The 15,212-nt window shown below is 41.2% G+C and overlaps 1 protein-coding gene across 1 annotated transcript in view; it reads right to left on the minus strand.

Annotated features, from left to right (window-relative positions):
• Positions 1 to 15,212, minus strand: part of samd10b (sterile alpha motif domain containing 10b) — a gene marked incomplete at its 5' end in the record, with an annotated part of 112,126 nt that overhangs the window by 25,292 nt on the left and 71,622 nt on the right. The window contains one exon of the mRNA XM_080444028.1: positions 10,459 to 10,627. Within this exon, the coding sequence (XP_080300154.1) occupies positions 10,459 to 10,627 (169 nt within the window). The remainder of the gene's footprint in view (positions 1 to 10,458; positions 10,628 to 15,212) is intronic.

Raw genomic sequence — 15,212 nt, forward strand, 5'->3', positions numbered from 1 at the left:
AAATCCTTACGTTGCTATTAGATCAGTGGTTCTCAAACTTCAAGGACCCCCAAAAATGATAAACGTTTGCCTGCGGACCCCACGCCCATCGCAAAAATATTTTGTTCCAGGGACCCCCCCCAGCAGGAGCAAAGATTTTAGTTAAAAATGTACATAAGATTTGCACACATTTCTACGATTTTTCGAAAAAGAGCAGATCTACAAGCTCATAGCTTGTAGATCTGCTATTTTTGAATACCCAAAGAAATCTTAAAATGACACAGATGCGTTCTCGGTCTTAATGGATTTAACCTCCCTCTCCAGCAGGGGTCTTCAACAGGGGGTCCGGGACCCCTAGGGGGTCCTCAGAGCTACTATAGGGGGTCCGCCAAATCTTTGTGTGATAGGATTTAGTTTTTTTTACATTAACCACTTGAACCCTAGAATTCCTTTTCTGAGGGGAACATTAGCCGAAAATAGCCGATCTACAAGCTCTCAACGCCGAAAATAGCCGATCTACAAGCTCTCAACGCCGATCTCAACGCCTCGCGCTGCGAGGCGTTGAGAGCTTGTAGATCTGCTATTTTTGGCAAAGAGGTATAAGGTGTAGAGGGAAAAAATAGCAGACTAAGTAAAAAAAAAACTTTAATCTGAAACACAATTTTATACAATATAGAGTAGGGGGTCCCTGCTTCATCTCTCTCTCAGCTAGGGGTCCTTGGCCTGAAAACGTTGAAGACCCCTGCTCTACACTGTGAGTCTAGGATCTTTCAGAGGATCCGGTCTGACATGACGCACGACAACAAACAAACCGTTAGCATGTCCCTGTATGAGCGGCGCTGTGCGTTGGGGTCAAAGCATCATTTATCTGTACCTTCATGGATAAAAAGCAATTTGTTGTTGTCGGGCAGAAAACCTCTTATCTCCAATTTTTTTACCTCTTGCGTTTTTGTTTGTAAATTAACGGCCGTACTTGATCATTCTACAGCGTCAAACACAAGCATCAAAAGTAGCAGATGCACAAGCTTGTAGATCTGCTATTTTTGAATCCTGAAAAGTAACAGTTTTGGACATATGAGGTTTCCACCCGACGGAGACGATTTATCTGTATTATGTGTTGGGGGGAAGAAAAAAAAGCAATTACTGTATCACACACACACACACACACACACACACACACACACACACACACACACACACACACACACACACACACACACACACACACACACACACACACACACACACACACACACACACACACGCGCACACACACACACACACACACACACACACACACACCCTCGCTCTCTCTGCGAGTGTCTCCCACAGGCGTTATAACAGTGTGTCCTAGAAAACCGGTGCCCTTGGTCCGTGTGTGTGTGTATGTGTGTGTTTGTGTGCGTACTGTGTGCTGTGTGTGTGTGTGTGTGTGTGTGTGCGTGCGTGCGCGCAAACCAGACAAGGCAGATGAATGGAGCTCAGATCAATTCCCCTCAGACAGGCTTAATAGAGTGGCTAATAATGGCCCGCAGATAGGGAAAGCGTCGCTGTCACACAGAGAAACAAAACAAAAGCTTTTTCAACACAGATCTCGTCTCTCGGTCAATTCAGCTCCCAAATTAACCCTTTAAGACCTGAAGCCGATTCTACAAATGTCTTCTAAATCCCAACAGTTTTCTGAAAAACCTATGTTTCTATATCAGTGGGGCTCAAACTATTTCATGTCAAGAGCCCCCAAAATGATATGTATTTGGCCGCGGACCCCCATCTCAAAATATGTTGTTCCAGGGACCCCCCAAAAGCAAAGATTTGAGTTACAAATGTTTGCTTTAAAGGTTTAATGACATTCACTTTTACACCACATTCAAAGTCTTTGTCCTGGTCCTTTAAAAGTGTACAAAAAGTTTTAAGTGAAAATTCCATTCCAGTGATCCATGGCAGGTGTTTTTCTCTCACATTTCTAAAGCCTTTTCAACTGCAATGAAAAAAGAAATCTTTGCCTGCGGGTGTCGCTGGTGAGGGATTTTGCCTGTCAATCATCGCCTCTGCTCCGCCCCCCCCAAAGGAAAGGATAGGGGAGGGGAGGGGCGAGGAGGAGAGTGGGCGGGATTAATCGACTGTGACCTCACTGTCGAAGGGCCAAGCTCAGATTACTTTTCAGCCTAATTATTCAGAAAACCCCAGACCACAGAAAATCCACTGAATGTTCTAAGTTCAGGTTTTTTGGGTGTAATTGAGGTCATAAAACCCCAAATAAAACATTGAAAATAAAAAAAGTTAAAATGAATGTCATAGAACCTTTAAAAAATAAATATATTCAAAGGCTTGCACAAGTTTTCACAAATGTTCAAAAATAGCATATCTACAAGCTCGTAGCGCGGCACTCGGTGCCGCGCTATGAGCTTGTAGATCTGCTATTTTTGAATAGCCAAAGTGTAAAATAATGCTTTTTAGCTCAAATAAAAAAATTACACAGATGCGTTCCAGGTCTTTATGGGTTAATTGCTTATAAAAACGATGTCTCCGGGCAGAATGTGACACATTTGTGCCACGGCTGCAGTGATGATGACAAAAAAAAAAAAAAAAAACTCTCAAAGGGAAGACATGAGATCGGCTTTTCTTCTTCTTCTTCTTTGGATGAGAAATTATTCAAATGACACGGGTTGTGACACATTTGTGCCACGGCTGGGGTGATGATGACATAAAGACACGGACAGACATTAGAGAATTAGTTCCCCTTCTTCCCCTCCCATAGCAGGGAAGTTCACTCAGATTATAGTAAAAAAAAAAAAAAAAAAGGAAAAGTCCTGTATTCAAAATTGAGTAGAAGTTTAAAATTATTGGTATTAAAATATACTTACAGTACCAAAAGTAAAAGTACTCATGATTGCAGTGTCCCATTTCAGCATCATAATATATCATGTTATTGGACAATGATTATTGATCATTAACCAACAAATAAGCGGATAAAAATTGCTGTATAATTTTGTACAGTAACTTGAAACCAAAGCTGTCGATAAAAATAAAAAACGATAAAAATGATATAAAACACAATACCATTTGGTATTATTAAAGGGGAGAAATAATCGACCGAAGTTAAGTTTCCGAACTTTTTGTGGGCAGTTTATATATGTTGGTTACTTGTTCACGTGTTTTTGTTATCTAGATTCGTTTTTTTTGCGCACAAATGTTAAGAATATGATTTCGATAGCATGTTGTTTAGACCACTATTTATGACTATTTACCTTGTTGTTTGTTGACTATACAGTAGAGTTAATATTTACTCTGCATATTCTGATCTTGCACTTATTAAGTCTCTCTGGATAAGAACGTCTGCTAATCGCCCAAATGCTAAATTGTACATTGTTATTGTCAACACTATACTCTGCCCTTTATTCCGCTCCTATTATAGACTCAGATTTAATTGTATAATTTAGATCCAGTGACCTAAATAGTAAATATGGTCTAAACTCTTCCACTCAGTAAAACATACAGTAAGAAATTATGAATCCTATTCCAGTATGTGATACTGCACAGTAAAAATCTGCCTTTTAATGAGAGGGGTGGAGGGAGGGGAGGGGAGGGGAGGGGGGATTGTTTTGAAATAGAGAAGCAGAGATGAACAGGGAGAGCACAAAGAGAAGGAATGACAGATGAGTGTGAGAGAGAAAGGCAGTGAAAGAGAGAGAGAGAGAGAGTGTGATACTGTACGTACCATAGAGTGATACTGAACCCAGGGCTACAGTCTCTCTCCAACCTTCAACGCCGATTATAGAAGAAACTGACAGCAGGGTAATACAGTACAACAGGCCTTCAGGAGAGAGCATGAACTTGAACCGTATCATCTACTATCAAAAGGTTTCATCTTGTGGTTTTCAGCGGTGTAGAGTAACCGAGTACATTTACTCAAGTACTTTACTTAAAGCTGCACTTAACTGTCATCTTCTACCCCGGATTTGAACCTGGTTTCCTGCGCAAGTGCTGACATTTTTTACCATCATCCCCTGCTTGCTCAGAAGAGCAGGGAGACCAAATACAACCACCTCAAATGTATAAGTTATATTGTATTAACATACTCTACCATACAGATTGGACAACATTAAAATGTATTCATAAAAAAAAGTTACATAGTGCCGCTTTAAGTACAATTTCAAGCTACTTTTGCTTTATTTCCATTAAGACCTGGAACGCATCTGTGTCACTTTAGATTTCTTTGGCTATTCAAAAATAGCAGATATACAAGCTCATAGCGCGGCATCGAGTGCCGCGCTATGAGCTTGTAGATCTGCTATTTTTTTTAAATATTGAAAAAAAAATAGATTATTTTCCAAAAACTGTTAGGATTTAGAATGTTTTAAAGAATCGCCTCAGGTCTTAATGGGTTAATTGACCATACTTCTACTCCATCACATCTCCGAATGAGATTTTTTTACTCTATTGCATTTACTTGTTCCTTCAGGCCTTATCCTCAAGGAACAAACGTGGCATCTTTCCATGGGGGCAGTGTTGCTGCTTGGAGCATCAACACAAACTCAACAAAGTTGCAAGACCCATGCTCAGGTGCCAGTCACTCACACCTGTGACTGGCACACGCCGGTCGCTCAAAACAAGAGCGATTATACCAACAGAGGCATATTGGGGGATTTTTTTGGAGGTGCTACCCACACGTTTAGCTGTGTTACTCATTCCACGATTGCACGATCCTTACAAAGTTATACCTCGTTGTAAAGGTGACTAATCACAGATAAAAATGATATAAAATACAATACCAATTGGTATTATTGAAGGGGAGAAATAATCAACCGAAGTTAAGTTTCTGATTTTTTTTTGTGGGCAATTTATCTGCGTAGACAAAAACTAGGGTTTTTTAAGTAATGTGTTTTGTTCTTTCTTGTAGTCATGCACTGTGAAAATACACAAACTAGTTTTATTCTCTTCTCCCTTTACTATTATTATTATTATTATTATGATTATTTGATGATCTACTGACTTAAAAACATCAAACGTTCTAGATTACTTTATTCTTCCCGTAGGATTTTCTCCTGGTTTATGTCAGCTTCCCTGCCACATAAAAATACATACAAGGTCTGTGTTTCAAGTATTGACAGCTGACAGTTGACAGTACAGCAAGTGGGGGAGTGGTTAGGGGCGTGGTTAGGGGTGGAGTTAACACCTATGTCACTCCCATTTTCACACCCATTTTCAGGGCCCCAGAGGTGTTGAAAGTTAGAAATCTTGCCAGGGCATTTTCTATACTTTGGAGTTTCTGGTTCAACAAGTTTAAAATTATCACATCTTCTTCAAATATTGTCCAATTTCAATGAATGATACATCATATGAAAGCTTACATTCTGTACTTTCATATATGTGAAAACCTGAAAAATTACCATGGCGCCGTTGTGTCTCAAACCACTGTGAGCGGTCACATATAAGGAGAGAGGAGTGCTAGGGGGTGAGGTGGGTCTTCAGACTGTGGTAGAAGAAGGGAGTGAATCTGCAGTAATGATGGCATGGGGGAGTTTAATTTAACACAGTTTAGGAGCCGGGAGAGAGGAGAGTCTAGGATGTGTGGAGTGTTGTCCAGATGGAGTGTTCCTGTGTGAGCTGATCTAAGTGAGCGGGGGGGAGGGTTGTGGGCTTGACTTGAATCATGTCCTGAAGTTATTGGAGTTTGTTGTTACATTTTGTAGCAGGAAAGATCTGAATGAAGTTGCACACTCCAGCCTCAATGCAAAGGGGGGCCTCCTGCCCATTAGTCTGACAAATAGAACCAAATAAGAACTTCGGCAGTATCTTTCAGAATGTGTTCGTTAGTCCTTGCGTCTCCGGATTTTCTAACAAAGTTCTTAGTTAAACATTAGGTATGATGATTGGTCAGAATCATCTGGTCCAGTTGACATGATTTATTTTTATGTTTCTGCATACAACAATGGATAGATTTTAAGCGTCTGTCCCAGAAAACTGTTACTTTTCAGGATTCAAATTTCAAAGGCATCAAGTAGTAGCAGATCTACAAGCTCAAAACGTGGGTGACCAATCAGGTGCCCAGTATTCGAATATGGGAGACTGTAATTGGTAGTCGGTTGTCGGTCTAACCAATTGCGTCGAGGGCCATTGTTTTGATCCCGCCCCTTGGGGGAAAAAAAACTTCCTCATGGAAGCACCAGACTCATATCCACGCAGTGATATAGTCTAGCTACGCGAGGCTAACACGCACGCACACGCACACGCACACACACACACACACACACACACACACACACACACACACACACACTAGGGCATTCACCGAATAGTCGAATATTCGAATATTCGAATATCAAACCGACTATTCGACTATCAAACCACTATTCGATTATTCTATGCTTTTCTACAGCAGACACGCAGCTGTGAGCTCTGGTGTGACGTCAACTCGCATTCCTTGAGTCAAGTCATCAATGCCATTGAAAAAAAAAAAAACGTTTTTTTTGTTTTTATTATTATTTTATTTTTTATAATGAAATTGATTAATCGAATATTCGAATACTTATAGGTCGAATAATTCGAATACTAAAAATCACTATTCATGAATGCCCTAATACACACACACACACACACACACACACACACACACACACACACACACACACACACACACACACACACACACACACACACACACACACACACATACACACACACTGTGGATTTAAGCAAAGAGCACTTGATGCTATTGACCTTGGCAAAGTGGTGAGACTCAGCTGGCTATCATAAAGTAAATACAGTCCATATATATACTGTACTGTAGGGAATAATGATGAGACCTGAGTTGAGCTCACTGTCTCTCCCACTCTGTAAATACATCAATATATGAATAATAGAGGCTGAGATCAGAGCTATACTGCCACCATGATAGCACCTTTTGATAGGCTGTTATTAACCATGAACGCAGTGTGTGTGTGTGTGTGTGTGTGTGTGTGTGTGTGTGTGTGTGTGTGTGTGTGTGTGTGTGTGTGTGTGTGTGTGTGTGTGTGTGCAATCCATTAAGACCGGGAAGGCATCTGTGTCATTTTAAGAGTTCTTTGGCTATTCAAAAAATAGCAGATATACAAGCTCATAGTGCGGCACCGTGTGCCGCGCTATGAGCTTGTAGATTTTGAGAAGCAAAACATTTGAGAAGCAAAGATTCGAGTTACAAATGCTCGCTTTAAAAATATATATATTCAAAGATTTGCACACATTTTTTTAAAATAGCAGATCTACCAGCTCATAGTGCTATTAGCTTGTATATCTGCTATTTTTGAATAGCCAAAGAAATCTAAAAATGACACAGCTTCGCATCGCAACGCATCGCACTGCGACACGTAGTGAGCTTGTAGATCAGCAATTTTTCGTCTTTAGAGTTTAGGGTTAAAGATCACCCCCAAAAATAATGGTGGGGGAGAAGAACAATTGATTCTCTTCTCAGTGAGACAATGAGAAGGAGGCTGCTCTATACAGGTGAATTCCAGAGTGTTAATTGAACTCACCCGTAAGGGTCCATACTTTTTCCCACCCTCAGAGTTAAATGAACCCTCCAGACTTTGCAGTGTGCTCAAGGCAAGAGAGAGAATCTAGGGACCATACACCACACTAGGGAAGTGTGTGTGACTGCACTTGAATTAATTTATCTTGGCACACTAATAAGCATACAGTATGTGTGTCGCGCGCTGCAGCGGCGCGCGTGTGTGTGTGTGTGTGTGTGTGTGTGTGTGTGTGTGTGTGCGCGCGCGCATGCAGGCATGTGTCTGTGTGTGTGTGCGTGCGTGTGAGTGAGTGTGTGTCAGGGGGATTGCTTGATTTGGAATATACTTAACATTTTCTCCCTTTCTTGTCCAAAAATAGGCAGCAGCCTGCTTACTTTTCGTTACCTCACATGAATGCCTCGGAAATCTCCTTGGGAAATATCATATTTGGATGTAAAACCTGTTTCCAGTTGAAAAAGCTAAGCTGTGGATCCAGGGACACTAAAAATAGAAGTGGGAAAAAAACTGTGTGTGTGTGTGTGTGTGTGTGTGAGGTTCGGTACTGTAAGCCTTTGTGGCTCTCTGGCTATAGCAACCTCCTCTTAGGTCATAGGATCAGTACTTTGTATAATATGTGTGTGCGTGTGTGTGTGTGTGTGTGTGTGTGTGTGTGTGTGTGTGTGTGTGTGTGTGTGTGTGTGTGTGTGTGTGTGTGTGTGTGTGTGTGTGTATGTACTTGTATTACTATACTTAATCCATTAAGTCCGGGAACGCATCTGTGTCATTTTTAAGATTTCTTTGGTTATTCAAAAATTGCCGATCTACAAGCTCATAGCGCGGCACCGAGTGCACATAGTACAATCCTGAACATTAATTCAACTCTGAGAGTATAGAAATGGATATTTTTTACGTGAGGATTTTGGCCACGTGTGTGTGTGTGCGTGTGTGCATGTGCGCATGCGTGTGTGTGTTCTGTGTGGGTTTTGACAGGATGTTGCGAGGGCCCTCCCACCCCATCTGCCAGTGTTTGTCTGTGTTGCAGGTGCATGCTGGGTAGTGGTGCTGGGAGGGTCATCAGCATGAACTGGGACCAGTGCTCCCAGGAGGGTTCAAGTACTCTCAAGTAGGGTTCAAGTACTCCCCCTCTCTCTCTCTCTCTCTCTCTCTCTCTCTCTCTCTCTCTCTCTCTCTCTCTCTCTCTCTCTCTCTCTCTCTCTCTCTCTCTCTCTCTCTCTCTCTCTCTCTCTCTCTCTCTCTCTCTCTCTCTCTCTCTCTCTCTCTGTACATGTACTTTCTTAGGGAAAACTGAACTTTATTTTAATCACTGATAACAAATGTATTTGAAAACTTTAGTTACTAGTTACTTTGTAGATTTTGATTATTATTACAAAGCATACGTTAACTACTTCAGCCCTATTATATATACATTTAGGCCATTTGAAAATAGCCGATCTACAAGCTCACAATGCGTCGCGATGCGACGTATTGTGAGCTTGTAGATCTGCTATTTTCAAAAGATATTCATAATTTGAAAACTTGAAATGGGACATTCTGCATAATGAGTACTTTTACTTTTGGTACTTTAAGTATATTTTGATGCCAATACTTTTGTACTTTTATCAAGTACATTTTGAATTCTGGACTTTTACTTGTAACAGAGTATTTCTATATTGCAGAATTGATACTCTTACTTATTAGAAATGGGAGTACTTTTTCCACCACTGTTTGTTACTTTAGTGTACTGTATGCTGGTGTGGACGTTCCAAAACAGGTGAAACATTGTGAAGACCTGTGGTAGAATCACTGGGGAGCAGCAGCCATGCAGGCTGACCTGTAGTGACCTGTACCTGACCAGCCTGACTGAGAAGACAGACCACGTCTGCAGGGATGCGTAAAAAAGAGTGTAAAAATCACACCCAGTGTGAAGTGGGCGGTGTGGTCATCACAGTGGTCATCATAGTGATGGAAGCTCACTTCCAAAAAAATGGATTTTTGGAAGTGCATAATCCTATTTATAGGTTATTAATGTCATCATGTGTCTCGCTAGCCCAGGGCTACTCAACTTAAGATGGCTCAGGGGCCACTCAGCAAAATACCAAAAGTCCAAGGGGCCGCAAGCTAAAAATGACGGTCCTATTTTGGATTTTTCGATTTTGTACAACACTACGCATTGTTATTGTTATAAGAAAATGTACATTTTGACATCATATTCTTTTCACTGTACCTGTTTATTTTGTGTGTATGTCAGTGGCATCAGTTCAGCAAAAGCTAAGGTATGGCAAGGTTAGAGTTGCCAACTCCCAGAGATTGAAATAAGGGACACCTACCCTGGGCGCGTGGCAAAGCCGCGCGGCCGAAAAAAAATGGGGGTCAAACCCCCCCAAAAAAACAAAATGCATAGAAAACTATGCATTATACCTGTAACAATTGATGTTTGTTTTTGAAAAAAAATGTAGCAACCCATATATTTGAACGGAAATGTATATTTTTATCCTGTGCTTAAAAAATAAAAAAAAACAAAAAAAACTAAACAAAAAAAATGGTTTGACCATGAGGGGCCGCCAAGACGCCGCGTTGGGGCCGCATGCGGCCCGCGGGCCGCGGGTTGAGTAGCGCTGCGCTAGCCAATCACAGTGCTGAATAGAGTCAGCCAATAGAGTCAGCCAATCACAGTACAGCTAGGGGTGTACTAATGGGCCAATCACAGTGCAGGAAACTAATACTAATGAGGTGTCTCAACCCCACTTATAGGGGCGGCTACACCGCCCAAAAAAGAAAGAAAGAAGGTGAAAAAGAAAGTTTTTGGCAGTGGGGCCAGCGTGGCCTAAAGGTAGAGCACGTGTGATGTCATAGTTTCACAGTGTGATGTCATAGTGTCATAGTGTGATGTCATAGTTTCACAGTGTGATGTCATAGTGTCATAGTGTGATGTCATAGTGTGATGTCATAGTGTCACAGTGTGATGTCATAGTGTCATAGTGTGATGTGGTACCTGTGATGGCGTGGTGGGAGAAGGCCTCTACGTAGGTCAGGTAGTTGTGAGGACAGTGCTTCTTCAGCCACTTGCAGACGTCCTGCTGTGTCCACAGCACCACGGGTTTGGACAGGCTGGACAGCGTGGGACTGGTGTGGTACACCGTCAGAGCTTCACCCGGATGCAGCTGAAACACACACACACACACACACAGGAAACAAGCTGAAACATGGAGCGACCTCTCCACTAACCTCGTGTTGCCACATAGTGGGAAACAAACAACCATGAAGGGCGCACAAACCAATAGTGCAGAGGTGCTGACCAGTAGTGTAAAGTGACTAAGTACATTTACTCAAGTACTGTACTTAAGTACACTTTTGAGGAGTTTTTATTTCCAATTTTCAATATGTTTACTTCTACTCCACTACAATTATTTGAAAACTTTAGTCACTAGTTACTTTGCAGATATAAATGATCAAAACACACATTAACCACTTTAGCCCTATTTTATACCTAGGCTATTTGAAAATAGCAGATCTACAAGCTAACAACGCGTCGCATCGTGACGCATTGTGAGCTTGTAGATCGGCTATTTTCAAACATTTTAGTACTTTCACTTTCGGTACTTTAAGTATATTTTGATGCCAATACTTTTGTACTCTTAACATTTTGAACATAGACCACTGGTGCTGACCACGGTGCAAAGGCATAAAAGTGAAAGAGGCCGCACGGCTCGTATAGCCACAATGCAAAATATGTATTTATTTATTAACTCATTCACTGCCAAGGGCGACTTTGACGACTTTTAGTTTTTAGTGGTTTTGTAAAAGATTGCGCTGTTCTCTATCACAGAGTGATCACTTTTACTTTCGATCCGGAAACAACGTCGTCCAAAGATTTCCGCCTCCGTCCACTTCCTGTTTGGATTTTTCATGGAAACGGCTGTAGCTTGAGTTGCCTTCATTTTTAGACATGTTATTTTCAACGTGCTGCTAGAAGAGAAGGGGCCTTCGTGGTTGAAATGATTTTTCTCTGGGCGATGCACCCGGATACCGTGTGTGTTTACAAGAGTTAAAGACGGGGTGCCGTGATTTTCAGTGATTCCCCCCCCCCCAAAACATAATCATCAGGTATTATGGTTATACTAGGAGGAAGATTTTTTTCAAAAAAAGTGTACATAAAGTGTTAAAATTATGTTTTTATATGGACACGCCTCCAGTTCATTAGGTATACCTGGTTCTCACCTTAGCACCTCCTCCACCACCTTAGCACCACCCACCTGTCCTAGTCCCTCCTCCTCCTCATGCCCACACCTGTTGTGTTATGATAATGAGGGGGAGGGTATCTTTACTTTCTTCTCTTTCTCTATCTTTACTGTGTCATTAAAGTGCTGTTTTTCTATTGGCATGTTTGACCCTCAAGGTTTCAGCCTCCAGGAAGAAAGACATAAAACACCATAAAAACACCACCAGGGGGCTTAACTCTCTCAGTGCCAAGAGTATTTTCATAAAGTACTCCCCCAGTGCCAGAAATTTGCGTTTTTTTGTATTTTTTAATTTTGTAATTTTTCATTCAAATAAATAATCTGATTGGGTTTTTAAACCCATAATACAGTTCTACCAGTAGAGAGCAACAAATCGACACATTGATGACCTCGCTGGCTCACTCGCCCCCTCCCAAACAGGCTCACGTCACATCCGGTCATAACCGGATGTTGACATTTTCGACAATCGTTGATCGGGCTAAATTACGATGCGATACACGACTACGATGACTGATCGTCACCCAGACCAAAGAGAGTAGACGTGGACCTCTCCGTTCGTTTTTTATACCATGTGAAAAACCGTGACTTTCCCTATTCTGGCCAAAAATGACCGCGGGAAAAAAATGAGAACCGGAAACGGAATCTGCGTCATGAAACCGGAACCCAATGAGTCTGAAGGAGTCAGGAAGCGAAAGTGATCATGAAAAATAAACAGAATAGCGCGATCACAGTCAAAAGTAAAAACTCGGGATTTCTCGTGCTGGCACGGAGGGTACTCGGGAAAAACTCGGGATATCTCGGGGCGTGGCACTGAGAGAGTTAATGAAGTTCTATCAACCTCATAGACACATGAAAAACAGAAAAAGTGCAAAACCATGGCACCACCTCTTTAAAGATACCAACGCTTCAACGTGCGTGCGTCCGGAGGTATAGCATGGCTCAAATGGGTTTATTGCTTTTTGCAGACAATCGTGGCCATGTAACTGCCCTGAGTTACTGCAAAGTGCAGAGGTTTTCTCATTACTGTGAAAATGAGCTGAGATGAAGCATTCTAATGCCATAATTTAGCTTGGAATCCCTTCTGGTGGACTTGCTATAAGTTACTAATTAATACAAGAGAGAGGAGAGGGCAAAAATAAGAGACATTATGCTGATGGAATGTACGCCATAGTGCACTGTGGAATGCACTGCCAGGGGCCAGCATTATATTTCCTTATATTAATATATATCGCAATTTAGAAAGAAAGTATTTGCATGAGTTACCTTTAACCCATTCAAGCCGGGAACGCATCTGTGTCATTTTTAGATTTCTTTGGCTATTAAAAAATAGCAGATCTACAAGCTCATAGCGCGGCACCGAGTGCCGCGCTATGAGCTTGCAGATCTGCTATTTTTTTTTTTTAATCGTGGAGAATTTGTGCAAATCTTTGAATATATATACTGTATATTTAAAGCGAACATTTTTAACTAAAATCTTTGCTTCTGGGAATTCCACAAATGTCTTCTGAATCCTAACAGTTTTTTGAAAAAAACTTATGTTGCTGTTATATCAGTGGTTATGTATTTGGCCGTGGACCCCCATCTCAAAATATTTCGCTCCAGGGACCCCCAGAAGTTTTAACAGAGTTAAAAATGTTCGCTTTAAAAAAATTATATTCAAATATTTGCACAAACTTTCACGATAAAAAAGAAAAATAGCAGATCTACAAGCTCATAGCACGGCACTCTGAGCTTGTATATCTGCTATTTTTGAATAGCCAAAGAATCCTAAAATGACACAGATGCGTTTCCCGGTCTTAAAGGGTTAAACCACCTTTTCTTCTTGAAGAGAATCTTCAAAGTGTAAGTAACTCCAAACGCAGAATAAATAGTAGCCTGCAGTAGAGGCTTAATTTAAACTTCATCGTACGACTTTGTCGCGCTCGGAAATTAGCCGATCGACAAGCTCACGGCGCGCGGCATCCGCGACACGCCGCGAGCTTGAAGATCGGCTATTCTTTGGTGCGCAACACCGTCGGATGACGAAGTATAAATCGGCCTTATAGCCGGCTCCATAAGAGGTTGAATGCAAACCAACATCAAAGGGAAGGTAAAGCTGTGTTATGGCTGCGCTGCTCACTGAAAATAACAGATCTTTGAGTAAAAAACTGAAAAGGAAAGAACTGCATAAAATGAGTTACTTATGCAGTTGAGGTATATATACATTAACCCATTGAGACCTGAAGCCGATTCTACATGTCTCCTAAATCTCAACAGTTTTCTGAAAAACGTTGGTTTCTATATCAGTGGTGCGCAATCTTTTTCATGTCAAGGACCCCCAAAATGATATGTATTTGGCTGTGGACCCCCATAAAAATATTTTGTTCCAGGGACCCCCAGAAGCAAAGATTTTAGTTAAAAATGTTCGCTTTAAAAAATATATATATTCAAAGATTTGCACACATTTTCACGAATTTTCAAAAATAGCAGATCTACAAGCTCGTAGCGCGGCACTCGGTGCCGCGCTACGAGCTTGTAGATCTGCTATTTTTGAATAGCCAAAGTGTAAAATAATGCTTTTTAGCTCAAATCAAAAAATGACACAGTTCCAGGTCTTAATGGATTAAGGCTTAGGTGGCTTAGCTTATAGGTATAATAGAAGCACAAATATACTGTGCTATATTGTCCTAATTAAAATGAAGTTTTTCCCACCTCTCAGGTGCAGCAGAGGTATGGAGCCGAACACTATCCAGCTCTGCAACTTCGAGAGAGTATAAAAGTACTTTGTGAGAGTATAAATGGACTTTTTTACTTACTTTACTTTAATTTTACTTTATTTATTTCGATTAATCACCCCATAGAGACTTGAATTCATGAATATATATTCTTTTTTTGTCGCATTCCTAAGCCAATAATGTCTTGACCAGCGGACCGGTAGGCAGCGGTTCCGGTAGGAGACACAAAGGAGCCTCTTTGTGTCTCCTACCGGAAACCGCTGCCGGTCATCAAATTATTGGCTTAGGATAGGAATGCGACAAAAAACTAAACAATATCCATGAATTCATTTTGGGGGTGAACTATCCCTTTAAACCAGCACTTTTACTGTGTTCTGAGATTGTGTAGATCAGTGGTTCTCAATCAATCAATTGGGGTCCTCAATCAATCAATTTGATTGATTGATTGAATACTTTATTGGTCAGAAATGTAAACGGCGCGTGGTACAGTCAGACATTAACCCATTGAGACCTGGGACGCATCTGTGTCACTTTTTGATTTGAGCTAAAAAAAGCATTATTTTACACTTTGGCTATTCTAAAATAGCAGATCTACAAGCTCATAGCGCGGCACCGAGTGCCGCGCTATGAGCTTGTAGATCTGCTATTTTAGAGAAATCGAGAAAATGTGTTCAAATTTTAAAAAACTTTTTTTTAAAGCGAACATTTTTAACTCAAATCTTTGCTTCTGGGGGGTCCCTGGAACAAAATATTTTGAGACGAGGGTCCGCGGCCAAATACATATAATTTTGGGG

The sequence above is a fragment of the Gymnoscopelus braueri genome, assembly GCF_963280865.1.
Source record: "Gymnoscopelus braueri genome assembly, chromosome: 12".
Classification (NCBI taxonomy): domain Eukaryota; kingdom Metazoa; phylum Chordata; class Actinopteri; order Myctophiformes; family Myctophidae; genus Gymnoscopelus; species Gymnoscopelus braueri.